At 37.7% G+C, this 15506-nt stretch overlaps 2 protein-coding genes across 2 annotated transcripts; one reads left to right on the top strand and one right to left on the bottom strand.

The window, feature by feature from the left end:
* Positions 1-577: 577 nt before the first annotated feature.
* ttk (ttk protein kinase) lies at positions 578-10874 on the bottom strand. Its single transcript, XM_077720695.1, has 23 exons — positions 10758-10874; positions 9477-9564; positions 9175-9397; positions 8938-9044; positions 8710-8853; positions 8101-8215; positions 7889-7976; positions 7698-7806; positions 7345-7567; positions 7098-7204; positions 6825-6968; positions 6407-6528; positions 4597-4724; positions 4339-4468; positions 3849-3941; positions 3583-3740; positions 3206-3357; positions 2997-3121; positions 2805-2879; positions 2545-2721; positions 2125-2221; positions 1168-1253; positions 578-1085 (listed from the first exon to the last, which is right to left on the bottom strand). Exons 2-23 carry the CDS (start codon positions 9562-9564, stop codon positions 1020-1022), a joined length of 2757 nt encoding a protein of 918 aa, XP_077576821.1. The 5' UTR covers positions 10758-10874; the 3' UTR covers positions 578-1019.
* Positions 10875-11547: 673 nt separating this feature from the next.
* On the top strand, positions 11548-15504 carry ebag9 (estrogen receptor binding site associated antigen 9). The gene is made up of 7 exons (XM_077720664.1): positions 11548-11671; positions 12089-12183; positions 12424-12505; positions 12681-12833; positions 13640-13750; positions 14601-14692; positions 14837-15504. The coding sequence occupies exons 2-7, from the start codon at positions 12101-12103 to the stop codon at positions 14952-14954; spliced, it is 639 nt and encodes a 212-aa protein (XP_077576790.1). The 5' UTR covers positions 11548-11671; positions 12089-12100; the 3' UTR covers positions 14955-15504.
* Positions 15505-15506: the final 2 nt, after the last annotated feature.

The raw sequence follows: 15506 nt of genomic DNA, 5'->3' as shown, positions 1-15506 counted from the left end.
GAGTGTTGTCCCCCGCATCTGGCCTGGAGTCAGCTGGGATTGGCTCTAAGCACGCCTCACTACCCAAATGAGGATAAAGCAGTTCAGAAAATGAGATGGGATGAGATATTACTGCATCTATGGTCCATATGACAAGCCAAGTTGTTGTAAAATAATTTGACAATTGAGAAACGTGATACTAAATTATATGTAGTTACACACCAGTGCCTATAGTCTTAGCAATTGTTTCTGACACAAAATGACCAGCATGTAAAGTTGTAAACCATCCTAACTCCCATTGGCAGCTCAATTTAGATCCTATACGAGATAGAGAAGCACACACACTCATAACTAGGGGCAATTTAGAGTGTCCAATCAGCTTACAATGCATGTTTTTGGAATGTGGGAGGAAACTGGAGTACACAGAGAAAACCCACAGGACCAGGGAGATGCAAACTCCACACAGGTAGATTAAATTGGATTTGAACCCAGTACCCCAAAGCTGTGAGGCTGATGTGCTAACCACCTACGGCGCCAGACTTCCCGTGAATAGACTACAATACAAGTAAATTATTTACATTTTTTCAATTCTATTTATCACATGTACAATCATACTGTACAGACAGAATATATTTATAGAGTAAAAGCAGGGTCAATGTGGCATTCATTCATCTTCTGCACCGCTTCTTCTCATAAAGGTGCAGCTGCAGTAAAATATAAGTCAATTGTACACACATCACAAACCAGAATATGTAATGGCAAATGAATAGCCCGCGTTTATGGGATTATTTTATGGTAGTTTGATGTTCAAAATGTTTCTCAAAGATTTCTCAAACAATTCATGAAATATCAGTTGGGGAGTTCTGAATTTCTACCTTGTGCAACATGTTCTTACTTTTCCAGTTTACCACAAATAGTTCTCTTTTTTGTGATGTTTTACCTTTTTGTGATTTCGGAATGCATTACTAGAAATTACAGGTAGAGATTGACAATAATTTCTGAGGATACTGTTTTCTGTGTGTTTTGTTGTTGTTGCAATGTTAAGTTGAATTCGCACACTCAGCTACATCCAGCTTCTTGCCACTGCTGCACATTTTGGCAAGATTCTGTTAGGAGGGAAAAAACACCATATAAAAAAAATACAAAATGTTTGGAGAAAATTTATGAATTTTTCAATGAAAGTCTCACATTGGCAGCACGGATAATGGTGTTCGGAGACTGAAGGGCTGCAAGGTCCATAAGGATCTTCTGGAGATCGCTGTTGCATCGACGTTCTGAAAAAAGAGAAAACATGGTCATTGCAAGTCTCAACATGTGAAATTTAAGGCTTTTCAAGACCACTCAGAACAGAATTTAACCACAGTCATTTCCCAGCCAACAGCAAGAAAAAAAAATTATATAACTCCTAGGATGTCTAAGCACAGTTTAAAATGTATGGAATTTGAATCATACCAGAGGCGATCATCTGTTTTTTGGAGAAAATTGTAATTTGACAACAATTTGGTCCTGTAATATTTGTGTTTAGTTTTGCTTGCCTTTCCCCAAAAATGATCAGATTAGTTATTGTTCATATATATACTGCCATATTATGGATAGGACATAAAGTGGTTGAAAGGGTTTACTGCTTACAGGTCCAGTTGCGAATGAATGATGTGCCAGATTGTCAAAAACGTTGTTTCCTAATATCTATTGGTGATTTTTTTAGGACAATGTGCATATCTAAGATGTAAATGTGTTGATTACCAAATATCTATTGTTAAATTTGTTTTAGCTAATTAGAGTCACTGTTACTGATCAATAAAAATAAATTGTTTCTAAGCATTTTTAAGTTATTTTCTTTATCAAAACAGTGGAGTTCTAACTTTTCAATATGAAAAACTGATTTTTAAAATATAGGCAGTAATCGTAGTTTTAATATGTAATTACTGTATTTTAAATGAAAAGTGTACGGGTTTATGAACTTGTGGAGAAGCACTATACAATTTCGTCATACGCTGCCGAGGGTATGGTGACTACTAGGCTTTTGTCAAGTCAATGATGATGACAATGCCTATGTCTGATTTTCATTTTCATAAATCTTACATGCTTATTAATTCATTTGAGGCAAACGGCTTGCATTTTTGTGATTGAATTTGACAAATATACCTGGTTGTGGTGACTTGTGGGGATTTAGTTGCAGGTACGGATGCTCCAGGAGTTCTGCAATCGATATTCGTTCTCTGGGATTTCGAACCAAGCACCTCTGTTCAACAAGATGATAGTCATTTTTAACCACTGTATTCACTGTTTATTATACAACAAAGTATCACTGATCTATGCAACTCTATTTGTACTTCTTTGTTAGTTTTTTTTGAGTGAACACAACCATTTCACTTCAGTTGGACTAATTCATGGCACATATGATTGTAAAATGTACAAACATCAAAATCATAGCTTTTTGATAGGAGCCATTTTAGTTTTCAGAAGTGGTGTACATTCATAAGTTTTAAAGCCACATGTTTCAACTTGTTTAATATAGCACAACTGACATTAGAAATTAAAGCAGTGGCATTTTTGGCCTCTTACCTTCAACACATCCAGCAAATCCTTCTCTGGGATATCAGGAAATTCAATGTGATGGCTGGGATCAGTGATGGCGTGCAGCTTGGTAATTTGATTGGTGATACTTTGGAATGGAGTCTTTTTGTACGTCATACAGTACAGAATACACCCAAGAGACCACACATCACCTTTTGGACTGATCTTAGAAACAAAACAAACAAGTCAGTAAACACTTGAAATCAATGAGAACATATTTATTGTTGAATAAACAAAAGGAAGAGTACTTTTGAGCAAGCTTTTCCATTCTGGGATGAAGTGTATTTAATTGCTTCGGGCGGCATATAGTTCAAGGTTCCAACCTGTAAATGACAAAGAAATACATATTACAAAGTAAAATGAATTATTATATCTGCAAACCTCCAATTCATTAAGCCAAACATTTTTCTGTGTGCATTCCAAACATTTACAGCTCTTACTTGGGAATCTTTCATAATGCTTGTCACATCGGGTTGGATACGGTTTGCAATGCCAAAGTCAATTAACTTCAGTGATGCATTGACAATGACAAAATTGGCCGGCTTCAAGTCACTGTGGACGATACCTGCATAAAATGTCAAAGAAACCACAGGTTTGGTTTAAAACAAATATCAGTAACTCTATTTAGGGGCATTCAAAGAAAACATACCATGTTTGTGGATAGTGTGAACTGCTTCAAGCATGTTCTTCCAGTAAAACTTTCGCTCAAGTGGGTTGACAGTAGTTCGTTTCCGCAACCAAGTGTTAAGATCTAAGTTCCCACACTCCATCAGCATATAAATGTAACTGTCTGTTATTTCACTGTAGAAACAGGACCACAGAAATATTACGTTTTCATATAGTTTCCATTAAAGTTCTTATAAACTAATTATCATTTATTTCCACATCAAGTACCATATTTTCCATACTACGTCAACATCTAGTCCTACAAGGACCGAGTGGAACTTCCTTATTCATGATTCAGTAATCAAGCTATGCCAAACACGTTGAGATTTTTTTTTAAATCAGTCTATGAACAGTACTTACAATTCATAGAGCTTTATAATCTGATCGCTGTATTGCTGCAAGTGGTTTAGATGTTCTATCTCATTTTTGTAACTTTCTACTGTCTGAGCATCTGCATCCTGCAGGTTTACATATTTCACGGCAAACAACTGTTTTTTGTGATCCAAAACCTGGTACACCTAGGGAGGGGGGAAAAAAAAGTTAAACTGATGACCAATTCCACCCCTTCCATAATCTTTGCTAATCAACACATTTACATGTTATATTTCCTTATGGTCATTATTTACCTTGCTGGATCCACCTTGTCCGATCATTTTTAGAATGAAGAACTGTTTATCTTTGATGGTAATGGACTCATTTGACAGTGACCCGATGGAAGCCTGTGGGTAAGATATGATAAAACAAAATTTTATACAGTTTACATAAGAGAGAAATACAGTTCAACACGGTTTTGGGCAGATGGTTATTTGAAACATTTTGGCTTATTTTGCATTAATAGCTGGCCACCAGTTTAGGGAGCCCAACGCCTCTGTGCAAAAGCCAGCTGGTATAGGATCCAGCACCCCCCGCAACCCTAGTGAGGATAAACCAGTTCAGAAAATGAGATGAGACAAAAAACTAATTCGATTACCATTTTTTTCAACTGGTATAATTGAATCATGTGACTTAACTCAAATGCTGTTATACTTAACCAGACAAAAGTATGCAAATGTAAAGACAACTTTGCAAAACTGGAAATGAGAATATTAAACAATATATATGCAATACACTATGTACCTGTGATTTGTGAGCACTTGCTAATTGGTTCAGAGGTGTGTGTGGCGTCTGAACAGGTCCACGTCTGTGTGCTGATACTGAGGATGAATACAACACTGCAGGGTCTCTCTTTACAATAGGGGTAATTAGGCTGAAGAGGAGATCAATAGAAAGACAGTCAAGAGATTCATTAACACTTCTAAATCCAATTCTGATTTCAATGTACAGTTTCATTGCATTAAATGCAAGCACACAAAAAGAGAGCTACGAACGTGTTACCTATTAGCATAAGGATTTCTGTAATTGTCTGGTGTCTGTGGATCTAATTTTGGTAGTTGAGATGGAGTGGGGACAGATTTCAACCGACAAGGAGCCAGTTTGGCATCAGGTGGTGATTCACGTTTCACCTGAAAACAAGATAAGTGCATACAAATAGAAAGCTGTCATAAATAATATATTTTGTCCACAAGGTTTTCCAATCGGGCGGCCCGGTGGAGCCCTGCTATCGGCTGGCCACCAATACTGGTTGTGCCTTGCTTCTGCCCCGGAGTCAGCTGGGATAGGCTCCAGCACCCCCCGCAACCCTAACGAGGATAAACCAGTTAAAAAAAATGAGTTGAGATGAGGTTTTCCAATCGATAGACAAGTCAGATCTGACTGCCTGTTGCTCTAAAATAATCTGACCCCATGAAAACCTTTTTTTTAACTGTTCAGCATTGCACTAGCTCAGGGGTGGCCAACCCGCGGCTCGCGAGCCGCATGCGGCTCTTACATCCATATCAAAGTTTGTATTTGTGTTTTATTTTTTTTTGCGTGTGCGCTTCGCTTGAGTTCAATACGGTATTTTCGTCCAATGCGCATGTGCTTGGGATGAAAATACCTCAAAGTTTCCCAGTAGGAGCAAGGTCATTTGACTAAACGTTTTTAACAGAGTGGGAGAGCTCCCGTGAACCAGAAGCGACAATGAACGGCGTCGCGCACACAAAAAGTATCCCAAAGATCGAGCGTCGGCTGAAAAAGCCACACCCCCTGCGAGGCAGACCAAGGCGAGAGTGCTCAGCCGGGAGCAGCCAATAGGAGAGCGAGGTGTACACCCACGTGGTGGGCGCGCTAGTTCGCCCACCACGTGGGTGTACACCTCGCTCTCCTATTGGCTGCTCCCGGCTGAGCACTCTCGCCTTGGTCTGCCTCGCATGAACATTGTGTGTGCACTGTCTCACACAGACAAACTCTCAGTTCAACCAAGTCCACAAACAAAAATATAATAATTTACAATAGCGTTTTTCTTTTTCTATGCATGTTACTTAGTGGGACTTCTGTCATAAAATCAGCGCCTATTTTTGCGCAACATTCGCTCCTTGTGAGCTGTCATTTATTATGAATGGCTTTTAACTAGCGAAAAGCCATTCATAATAAATGACAGCTCACAAGGAGCGAATGTTGCGCAAAAATAGGCGCTGATTTTATGACAGAAGTCCCACTAAGTAACATGCATAGAAAAAGAAAAACGCTATTGTAAATTATTATATTTTTGTTTGTGGACTTGGTTGAACTGAGAGTTTGTCTGTGTGAGACAGTGCACACACAATGTTCATTGTTGATAATGACTGGCCTGTGCTGTTAGTACTGTAGGAGTCAATTTATGTCATTACTATGCTGGTGTGTGACATTTACAATAAATCTGTGTGATGTGGCTCTTTGCGGTAACACAGTAAAAAATGTGGCTCTTTGCGGTAACACGGTAAAAAATGTGGCTCTTGGTCTCTGACTGGTTGGCCACCCCTGCACTAGCTAATTGAAATTTCAACTACAATAGTGTTATGCTGAAAATGTGTGAGTCAATTTTATTAATTTTCAGAGCGATACATAGCATAATTTCTGTTTTGTAATCACACCTTTTACTTGACAAAAAAGGCTGGAAAATGTTAATGGTTTAAAGTTTAAACAGACGTGAAACATTTTTCTTTTTTTTTTTTAAAAGTGATGATTTTAGATAGGTTTACGCACATCAGTAATACTGGTGTAGGACTGGTATAACATTTATGAATCACAAAAGGATTTGGGAGAAAAATTATCAAAAATGACATACCTCAGGAGAAATTTCCTTCAGTGTTGGAAGCTTCCACTCTCCAATCGATACACTGTCCTTGCAAGCTGGTTTGGGGTTTTCCACTGTTTCATTCACTGGAACCCTAGAAGATAACTGGGGTTCTTGAGTTGGCCCCAAATGTAGAAATAAATTTAAAAGATAAAATATTTATTCAAGGTACAGTAACTAAATGAATATTTGTATATGCATATGTATATATACACACACATTTTACAGACATCTTTAACCAAACGTGTTGTCTTTTGCACACACACTTTTATTCATAAATAGGCCTTTTTAAAAATATCTCATACTGGTGGTGGTTATCTTGTGAAATAGTCTATTCTGTTGTAACATCACTTCAAAATAGATAATCTGGTGACTGTGCAGATGTGTGTATCTTTGGCATTGAAAATACCTGTGAAGGAGTACTCCTTTTTGGTGGAAACAAGCTGTTTCTCTCCAGATTTCAAGTTCTGCATGGCCTCCTCCAGGAGCTCGGCTGGCTTGGCATTTAACGATCGGGCTTTAAGCAGTATGGAAGTTGCCTTCATCACATTTCCTTCATAAAGGAGTTCAAAAAACACCCTCGATTAAAATTAAATTTGGCCATCTTAAAAACAATTATAATAGAAAAAAATAATTGAAGTGACTTTATTCATGGAGTAAAAATCTCATTGAACTACTATACCTTGGGAAGCCAAGAACTGAGCATGTGCTACATGGACAAATGCAAAAGACCTGCAGTTGGTTCTCGCAACTATGAAATGGTCTTCAGCTTCATCAGAGTTGTCAATGCTTTTAAGAAAAAAAGAAAAGAAAAAAGAACATATATTACATTATACTGTATTATCAGCATCATAATTGGACTAAAGCTATATATTTTATGCAAAAAAGACTACGGTAAAGCTCTTTGTCTGTAGTGAGCTTATACTTACGCCTTGATTTCTGCATATCTTATGAGTATTTTTGCATAGCTCTCGTTCTTGCTGAATTGTCTTAAAGGCAGGCGTGAAAAGACTTTACAATAACAGTCCTTGAGTTTATTAAGAAGGTTGATGTCTGTATGAGGGTTGCCTCTTTTTTCCAGATTCATCAGGTAAGCCCAACATGACTCCGGGGAGTTTGAAAGAATGAGTTGTTCAAAATTGAATGTTACGTCTGCAAAGGAAAATATCAAATCAGCAAATCAAGGGTAATAAGAAAAAAAAACATTTTAACTTAAATTCTTTTTTTTTTACATTTTGGTCAATAAATTAGTATGAAGACAAATATTTAAGCGTTTGAATACCGTCTAATTTCAAAGTGTTCTTTGTATCAAGTGTATAAAGGGAACTGGTTGTTGACTCCGCAGAGGCCTGATCTCTCCAAAGGTCAGTTTCTGGACTAACAGATGGTAACTGGAAGTAATAGAAAATGTATTTTCGATGAAACACACAAAAATGCCTCTGAATGCAAAAATATAGAATACAAAATGTTCACCGGAAAGTTGGCAATATAGTCATCAACAGTTTCTTTACTGGACGAGGCTGGCCCAAGCATTGAGCTTTTGTTTGAAGTAGACGTTTGCCTGAAAGAAAAACATACACACCAACTTACAACTCAGTTGCACAATATAAAAATGGAAAAGATTCCTTGCAAAGTCAACTATAATAAAATGAAAAAGCTTGAAAGTTAGAGGATGGTTTCCTTACCGTGAACTGAAAATGCTTGACAGATTGAATTCACTCATTTCATCAGAGATCCTGCTTAATTTCTGGAAATCATAGTCTTTTTCAACAATGCCATGTGCAGGGGTGTTTAAAAATGCTGTCAGAAATGACAAAGAACCATTAAAAAAAACGTGTCAGATAAAATAAAAACTTGAAAAGGTCAAAACAACAAATGAGATGGCTGTTGGATTAGCAAGGGATCATTTTTAGGAAAATATTTTGAAATGCAAGTGCTGTAAAACAGCAGCATCTCACACTGATCTCAATAACATACTACATGGGTATGTATGTTTACGCTAAGATGGAGGAATCTTTAAACATAATGCAATTACTTAGCCAGTAAAACATTTTAAGAGTCTATCGCGTAGCGATCGGCCGATTATCGGGGTCGATATGCAATATGGGTGACATAATCTATAAATAATTATGCATATACACAAAATGGATGCACTGCCACTAGTACCAGTGATCAGAATCAACCACATAGTACTACATTTTCTTCAAGTATAGCCGATGGCATGCAAAAAAAAATATCTGAATGTGTAGCACATTGAACAAACATTTTTCACATAAAAAAAATAAGATTCTTACATGGGTCGTTTTCCTTGTCGTCAATAGAAAAAGTGTGTGTTTTTTCTCCCCCCAACTTTTGCAAGGCATCCTCGAGTAGTCTTTTCGGTTTAGCATCCAGTTCAATTGCATTATGGAGAATTTCAATACTTCTCTTTGTGTTGCCTGAAATTATGATTTAAAAAAAATATATAAATGTCACCAATAATGTGATTATTTATTATAAAATGAAAATTGTAGCTGTCGTACCTTGAGAATGTGCAAACTCTGCATGAGCAATGTGGACAAAAGCAAAGTTCTGGCTATGAGATCTGGCAACATTGAAGTTGGCCTCGGCCTCATTGACATCATGAATTCTATTTTTAAAAAAGGAGAAAAAAAAACTCCAGTCAACTGAAAAGAGCACTGAAGTTTTGTTCACAGCAATAGTTTAAATACTGTTTCCAGAAGCAAGCACTTGCACATGACTATAACAAAGTCACTCACGCTTTCAACTCTGCAAATCTGACCAACATCCTGGCATAGCTCTCATTTTGACAGTGTAATCCAAGTGGCATATTTGAAAACACTCTGGAATAAAAACTAATGAGTCGAGCATAATGGTTAGGATCTAAATGAGGGTCCCCTTTCCTCTCCAGGTCTATCATATATGAAAGACAAGCTTCGGATGACTTAGAGCTGATGATCTGGTTAATATTTCCAGTGTCATCTGAAAGAAAAATCCACACAGCTGATAAAATGTGTGCCTTTTTCCTGCAAGCGATATAACAACAAGACATCAAAAGTACCTTCATTAAGATGTTTTCTTATCTTGCTAAGCCTTTGAGAAACTCTGGCAAGGGTCTGCATTGTGTCAGACTGCTCATTTTCATCCATCTGAAAGAAAAAATGTTGAGTTCACATACAACAGTCTGTCACAAACAATATCGCAATGGGAATGTTGTTATTTGTTGAATATGTAGCCGTTTTGTTTATATTTAGATTTATTTCACTCTGCAGTGTGCAGCCAGGTCAGCATTGCAAAAAATCTGCTATCAAATGGATAAATGGAGTATGCACAGAGAAGTTCCAGTTCTTCAAATTCCTGGGGGTCCACATCACGGACAAGCTCTCCTGGTCTACCAACACCATGGTAGTGGTGAAGAAGGCCCAGAAGGCAATTTCCTAAGGGCACTCGGTAGGAACAACTTGGACACTAAGCTTCTGGTAACCTTCTATAGAGCCATTGTGGAGAGCATCCTGTATTAGTGTGGTATGCTAGAAGCACGGCATCTGACAGAAAAGCCATGCAGAGAGGGATAAACACCCCCTGAAAAGATCATCGGCTTCTCTCTGCCCTCACTGGATGACAATGCCAGCCCTCGCAACCTCAGCAGAGCCGAGAACATTGTTAAGGACCCTTACCAACCTGTTCAAGCTGCTGCACTCTGGCAGACGCTACAGGTCTCACAAAACATGGACAAATAGACTTGGGGACAGTTTTTTCCCCAGAGCCATCAGGGCTCTGAACTTGCATTAGCACGACCCTTCTGTGCAATAACTTCGGGGTGTGCAATAACAATGTGCATGTGCAAAGTCTAAGAATTTAGCTTGCCTGGGTGTGACATTTTATATTACTTATTTATCTTTTTACTGAGAAACACGCACTTTGTGGAGTAGCACCACTAATTTCGTTATACGCAGCTGTTGTATGATGACAATAAAGGCTTTTGATTGGATTTTACTTTACCGTAGCATGTGAAAAACACAAAAACAAGTTTTCGCATCAGAATCAGATGCTACGTTCCAACAAAGCGTAGAGTTGTCAATATGTTCTACATACAATTCACATTTAGCAAGGGCAAATTGTAAAGGAAACAGCCAACTTCAGCGACAATCACAAAAGATGATCAGTAAATACTTATTTCTCAAATGCTTTCCGTCTCAGAGACGCTAGCTACCCTAACGTGGGTAAGCATGTCTTATCGTCATACAACTTCATTACTATTCCACAATTCATCACGCTATTTTGTTTCTAAACATGCATCGTTTAAGCATGGTTAACCAAAATATACTCGATTCTACCTCACCTTGTTTATGCTCCCAACAACATTAAACCCGTATTGACACCACACGATCGCCGTCAACTGACTTTTCAAATATACCACTTCCGTCTGAGTCGCGTGTTGATAGGCTCATTTCACATAATAACAGAAAACACGTCACACTGTAGAAAGCTTTCTTCCGGCGCAATGTAATTTTAATCGATGGCTTACTTTCGCCATTATCGTCAAGGGAACAACACATAAAACACAAAGCTTCTTTGCAACTTTGCTGGATTGAACATGTAATTAACGTGACAGCGAGCTATTTAATTAGCACGGGTGCTCTCCACGTTGGCATGCGTTTAAATTTCTCACGGAACACCGTTCTCTATGTTTTTTGAGGTGATTCGTTGGGTACACAGTTGTGTTTCCCCTTTATGTACTTCTAAAAACAAGTATAATGTAAAGTATAGTAAAGTATAATGATAACGTACAGGAAAATAGCTGCACGTTTGAGAAGGATCTGATTGGGTACTTTGTCAAAAATAGTGACACCTGCTGGACATTAAAGTCTTACAGGTACGAGTAATTACTATAGTACTGGACAAAAGCCTTGCTTGGTTATTGAACGCACCATTAGGCGGTTCTTTGTCTTCTTTGCTTATCTTAAAAACTTGGAGGGCAAAAAAAAACAAATACAAATAAATAAATAGATGCTTCAATATACACTCAACACCAAAATCCTACCATCACATAACTTTAGCAGGTACAAATATAATTTTGTATAATTTTGGAAAATAGCATTGAAGCTATAAACTCCGACATTTTTCCCAGCAATAAACGCAGCGCAATTTCTTTATTTCCTTGTTCCTGCTCCTCCCAGCTGAGAACCAAGATGGCAGCTACGTGAGGGCGATGAGCCGCGATACATCAGAGTTCTATCATGAAGCAACATTAGAGTATGTAGCTCTTACGGTCTTTGTTTTGACTTGTTGGTATAATAGTACCTTGCAAATTTCTTCACACTCCTCAACACTGTTGAATTTTGGAAAGACATGCTTTTCTGCAGGCTAAGCTAGCAAGCAGCGCTCGGCAAATAAATGAACATGTCTCGTCAGCAATATAAAGGAATCACTAGCTTTAAATACGGTCATTTTTGCCCGTTTCTGTGTTATTATCACAAAGTGTTGTTCAAATAATTGTTTACTGTACGTGCTTGGAGGGCACAAACTTTGGTTACTATTACCTTTTCCACATTCGGTGCTTCACTATATATTTGTATTCTGTATCGCACCCAACAATAGCGTATTTTTCATAAAGAGGTGTAAGTTATAAGTTAAGTTATATATTTTACCCCAATCCCCCCACCCACCTAGGTCAATTTCAACATGGCCATCACTCAATTCCGCCTGTTTAAGATCTGCACATGCCTAGCCAGTTTGCTGTCGTTCTTCAAGAGATTAATATGCAGGTAACTGTAATTTAAAGTCTCTCAATACATATGTATTTTAATATGATAACTGAAGCTGTTGGTTGTCAAATTCAATATATTTACTCCTGGTTAATCCATTTATCCATTTTTTTGGATCGTTTAATTTGTTTTAATTGAAATACCTGTCTGGACAAACAGTTAAGGCTCAAATTCATTTTTAGCCTTGTTTTTTTCCCCCAATTTTTAATTAATTGTTTTTCTTATTAATTGGTAATAAAGGACTGGAAGGGGCCGGAAGCTCAGTGGAGATCAAATATCCCTTCCGACTACAGTGGATTTCTCATCATCCATACCCAAACAGGTTTGTTGTCATTTGTAAATTAACCAAACACTATTGTGTTCCACCCCATTTTGGACCCTATTATGTGGACAAACAAACAGAATATTATCAAACATAAAGTGGTCTGGCATTTTGGCATTTCAGCCTGATTGTATTTGTGTTTTAAGTAGTATTTTGTGCTGTTAATTCTTCACAGCCAGATGTTGAAGAATGGAGTTCATGGGATGAAGAAGCTCCAACGAGTATTAAAATTGAAGATGGAAATGGAAATGTTCCCCCTCAACCTACTGATATAGAAGAGCCTGACTATTTTAAAGACATGACACCAACCATCAGGAAAACCCAGAAGGTATATACACACTGTTGTCATGCAGAATCCTCTATATCATGTAATATTTCTATATTCCATTGCTATTGGTTATTCATGAACAAAATTGTATGTGCTTTGTTGTTCAATAACTCAACTGAACTGATTTGTTTGTCTTAACTACATTACACCAAAAACAAAAAGAAAATCACAAGTCTCCTAGCGAGGGCTTTATTTTCATACTATATTTCAACTGAAGAGATTAGTCGCGCCTGTTCATCCCGCTTTTCTTTTTTAGAAACTGGTGGGGCAAAACTCCATCATTTGCCCTTTTGCAGTCACTGGAAAATTGATGAACTATATATTTTTGACATCCAATTTCTCATTCACATTATAAAAGCCATAATGGTAAATTAGGGGTCTCCAAACCGGTCCTCAAGGGCCGCTGTGGGTGCAGGTTTTTGTTCTAACCGATCCAACACAAACAGTTTAAGCAGTGAGGTTTCTGTTGAAACAAGAAGCACCTGCCTGCAATCCAATGATTGCACTTCTAAGATACCAGATTAAATATTGGAACTATCTGGAATAGTTTGAAGACCCCTGTGCTAAATGTTAACTCTCATAAAACGTCCACTACCGGGTTATATGTGATACTGGCTGCCTAAAAAGAATTTAGCAAAGTGTAATTATCTTTCCTGTATAGAATCAGCCAATTCTATTCTTTCCCCCCTACCTTCACATTTTCATGCAGTAGGGATAGTCCAATTCTGATGTTTTCAAATCTTCCTTGGCTTTTTAATACATTTAAGAATGCAATTTTAGAATTTTCTTTGTTTTCCTTGCTGCAGATTTTGCTCAAGAAAAGAGAACCACTGAACTTCCTGGTTCCTGATGGCTCAGCAGGTTTCTCCAGCAGACTGGCAGCCTCTCAGGATATGATGACCTTCAGTCCACCTTCAGTAAGTTATCTTTTATCATCTTCAAAGCTTCAGGTGTCATTGTCCGTATGCCGAGACAGACATGAAAGTTCAAGTTTTGTTATTGAGTGCAGGTGATGTTATTTTATCTTTATTTTAAAGCTTTATCAAACGTGTTAATTATACCATTTTATGTCAGGGCAAATCTATGGTAGTAGAATCATTCCCAAATTATGTAAAACAAAAAGTTTGATTTGCAAATGAAACATCATTCAAAAACAGAAGTGTGGTCTACAAAAAATAGATAGAAAAAATTTAATGCAAACTGATTGCCTTTGCATACAGATTGGTTTGCAGATGCTTACACATTGATTAGAATTTCCATTCAAATTCATTTGTATTGCCTGGCAGATCAATGAACATTTTTATCTAACTCAATGACATGTAAAATTTCAAGTCAAGTGACTTTACCATGAATTCCTGTCCATACCAGCCGATGGCGCTCTACACCGTTCCAAGACCACCAGGATTAGATCACTTCAAAACTAGAAGTGCACTCAAGCCATGTCTCTCTATTGCATGAGAGACGGGGGTGTGATTGAGGTTAGGTAACCCCACATTACGTCTCTGTGCAAATTCCGCCCCTACCTCGTCTTGTAGGCCACAGACACGTTACGTCAGTACTTCATTCCAGCCCGCCAAGAGGAGGCATTGCCATTTATTCGTTTTCACGTTGCGTTGCCGAGTTGGAGAAAGAGAGCTAGTAAACATATTATTGGAATCTTTATAACTGTCTGACTCAAACATTAATTAATAAATATATTTTCCAAGTATCCTGATTTCTTTGCCTTCAAATTCATATTGATGAAGTTGTTTATTTTATTTTTTACAGGCAGAGCTTGGTGAAATGGACAACTGGCAGGGGGATACCAATGCCTGGGAGGAAGAATCTGATGCCACCTGGGAAGCAGAAGAGGTGCTAAGGTAAAAGTCTTTCACATAGCTGATGGCGCACAGGCTCACGTTGACCAGGAGATGTCGGCGATGAACACCACTGCTTTCTCACTGGGTAAATAGTTAGCTGGTAATACAACATAAAGACATTGTCATTTGTTCTTGTTGGAACAGACAACAGAAGTTGGCTGACAGAGAAAAACGGTCCATGGAACAGCAAAGGAAGAAGATGGAGAAAGAGGCTCAGAGGATGATGAAGAAAGAGCAGAAAATGGCAGTTAAACTTTCTTAACATTTTGGTAATGCTCAGTTTTGAGCCAGAGGAATACAAGGGAAAGACATTGAATCAGTTATGAGTTTCATCAAAACATTTGAAGTTCTCATGCTGCTGTGCTACATTTTCAGTAATATGTCTTCATCCAGCAACCATTTCTCTCAGTTTTGGGGGAACAACTGAAAGCCATCCCATGTTTTGGACATTTTGGCCTTAAGGAAGAACCAGAAATTATATGCTCCCAGTATAGTTTTGGTGTATGTGCTAGTCAGCACAGGCCCTTATTCAAGGTGTGTAAATAAATTTAAACCTATACTGTTAGTCCTGGTCATCGTACGATTCTTTTTCTTTTGTCTTATTTCTAACGGGAAGGACAAAGTGGTGTATGTTTTTTTTAAGAATCATTGTTTATAAGTGACATTGGTCAGGTAAATAATTGTTTTTATATTTATGATTTATCATTGTTCAAAAAGCATTTTCTCCAATGATCATGTACACTGAACCTCCAAATTTGACAATTAAAATATAAAAAAGCTATGTAGTCTGTGGCTACGTGCTAAAGACTGGATG

The sequence above is a fragment of the Stigmatopora nigra genome, chromosome 7 (genome assembly GCF_051989575.1).
Source record: "Stigmatopora nigra isolate UIUO_SnigA chromosome 7, RoL_Snig_1.1, whole genome shotgun sequence".
Classification (NCBI taxonomy): Eukaryota; Metazoa; Chordata; class Actinopteri; order Syngnathiformes; family Syngnathidae; genus Stigmatopora; species Stigmatopora nigra.
Note: the sequence above shows the minus strand (reverse complement) of the source record. Positions and strands in the feature narration are given on the sequence as shown.

Coding starts and splice junctions, on each gene's coding strand:
- ttk (XM_077720695.1), bottom strand. CDS start 9,564: ATGGATGAAAATGAGCAGTCTGACACAATGCAGACCCTTGCCAGAGTT. Junction 4,725..6,406: donor TGAAGGAAATTTCTCCTGAG/GTATGTCATTTT, acceptor TCTTGTTTTCAG/GTGAAACGTGAATCACCACC. Junction 2,722..2,804: donor ATGGAAAAGCTTGCTCAAAA/GTACTCTTCCTT, acceptor TTTGTTTCTAAG/ATCAGTCCAAAAGGTGATGT.
- ebag9 (XM_077720664.1), top strand. CDS start 12,101: ATGGCCATCACTCAATTCCGCCTGTTTAAGATCTGCACATGCCTAGCC. Junction 12,506..12,680: donor CATCATCCATACCCAAACAG/GTTTGTTGTCAT, acceptor AATTCTTCACAG/CCAGATGTTGAAGAATGGAG. Junction 12,834..13,639: donor CCATCAGGAAAACCCAGAAG/GTATATACACAC, acceptor TCCTTGCTGCAG/ATTTTGCTCAAGAAAAGAGA.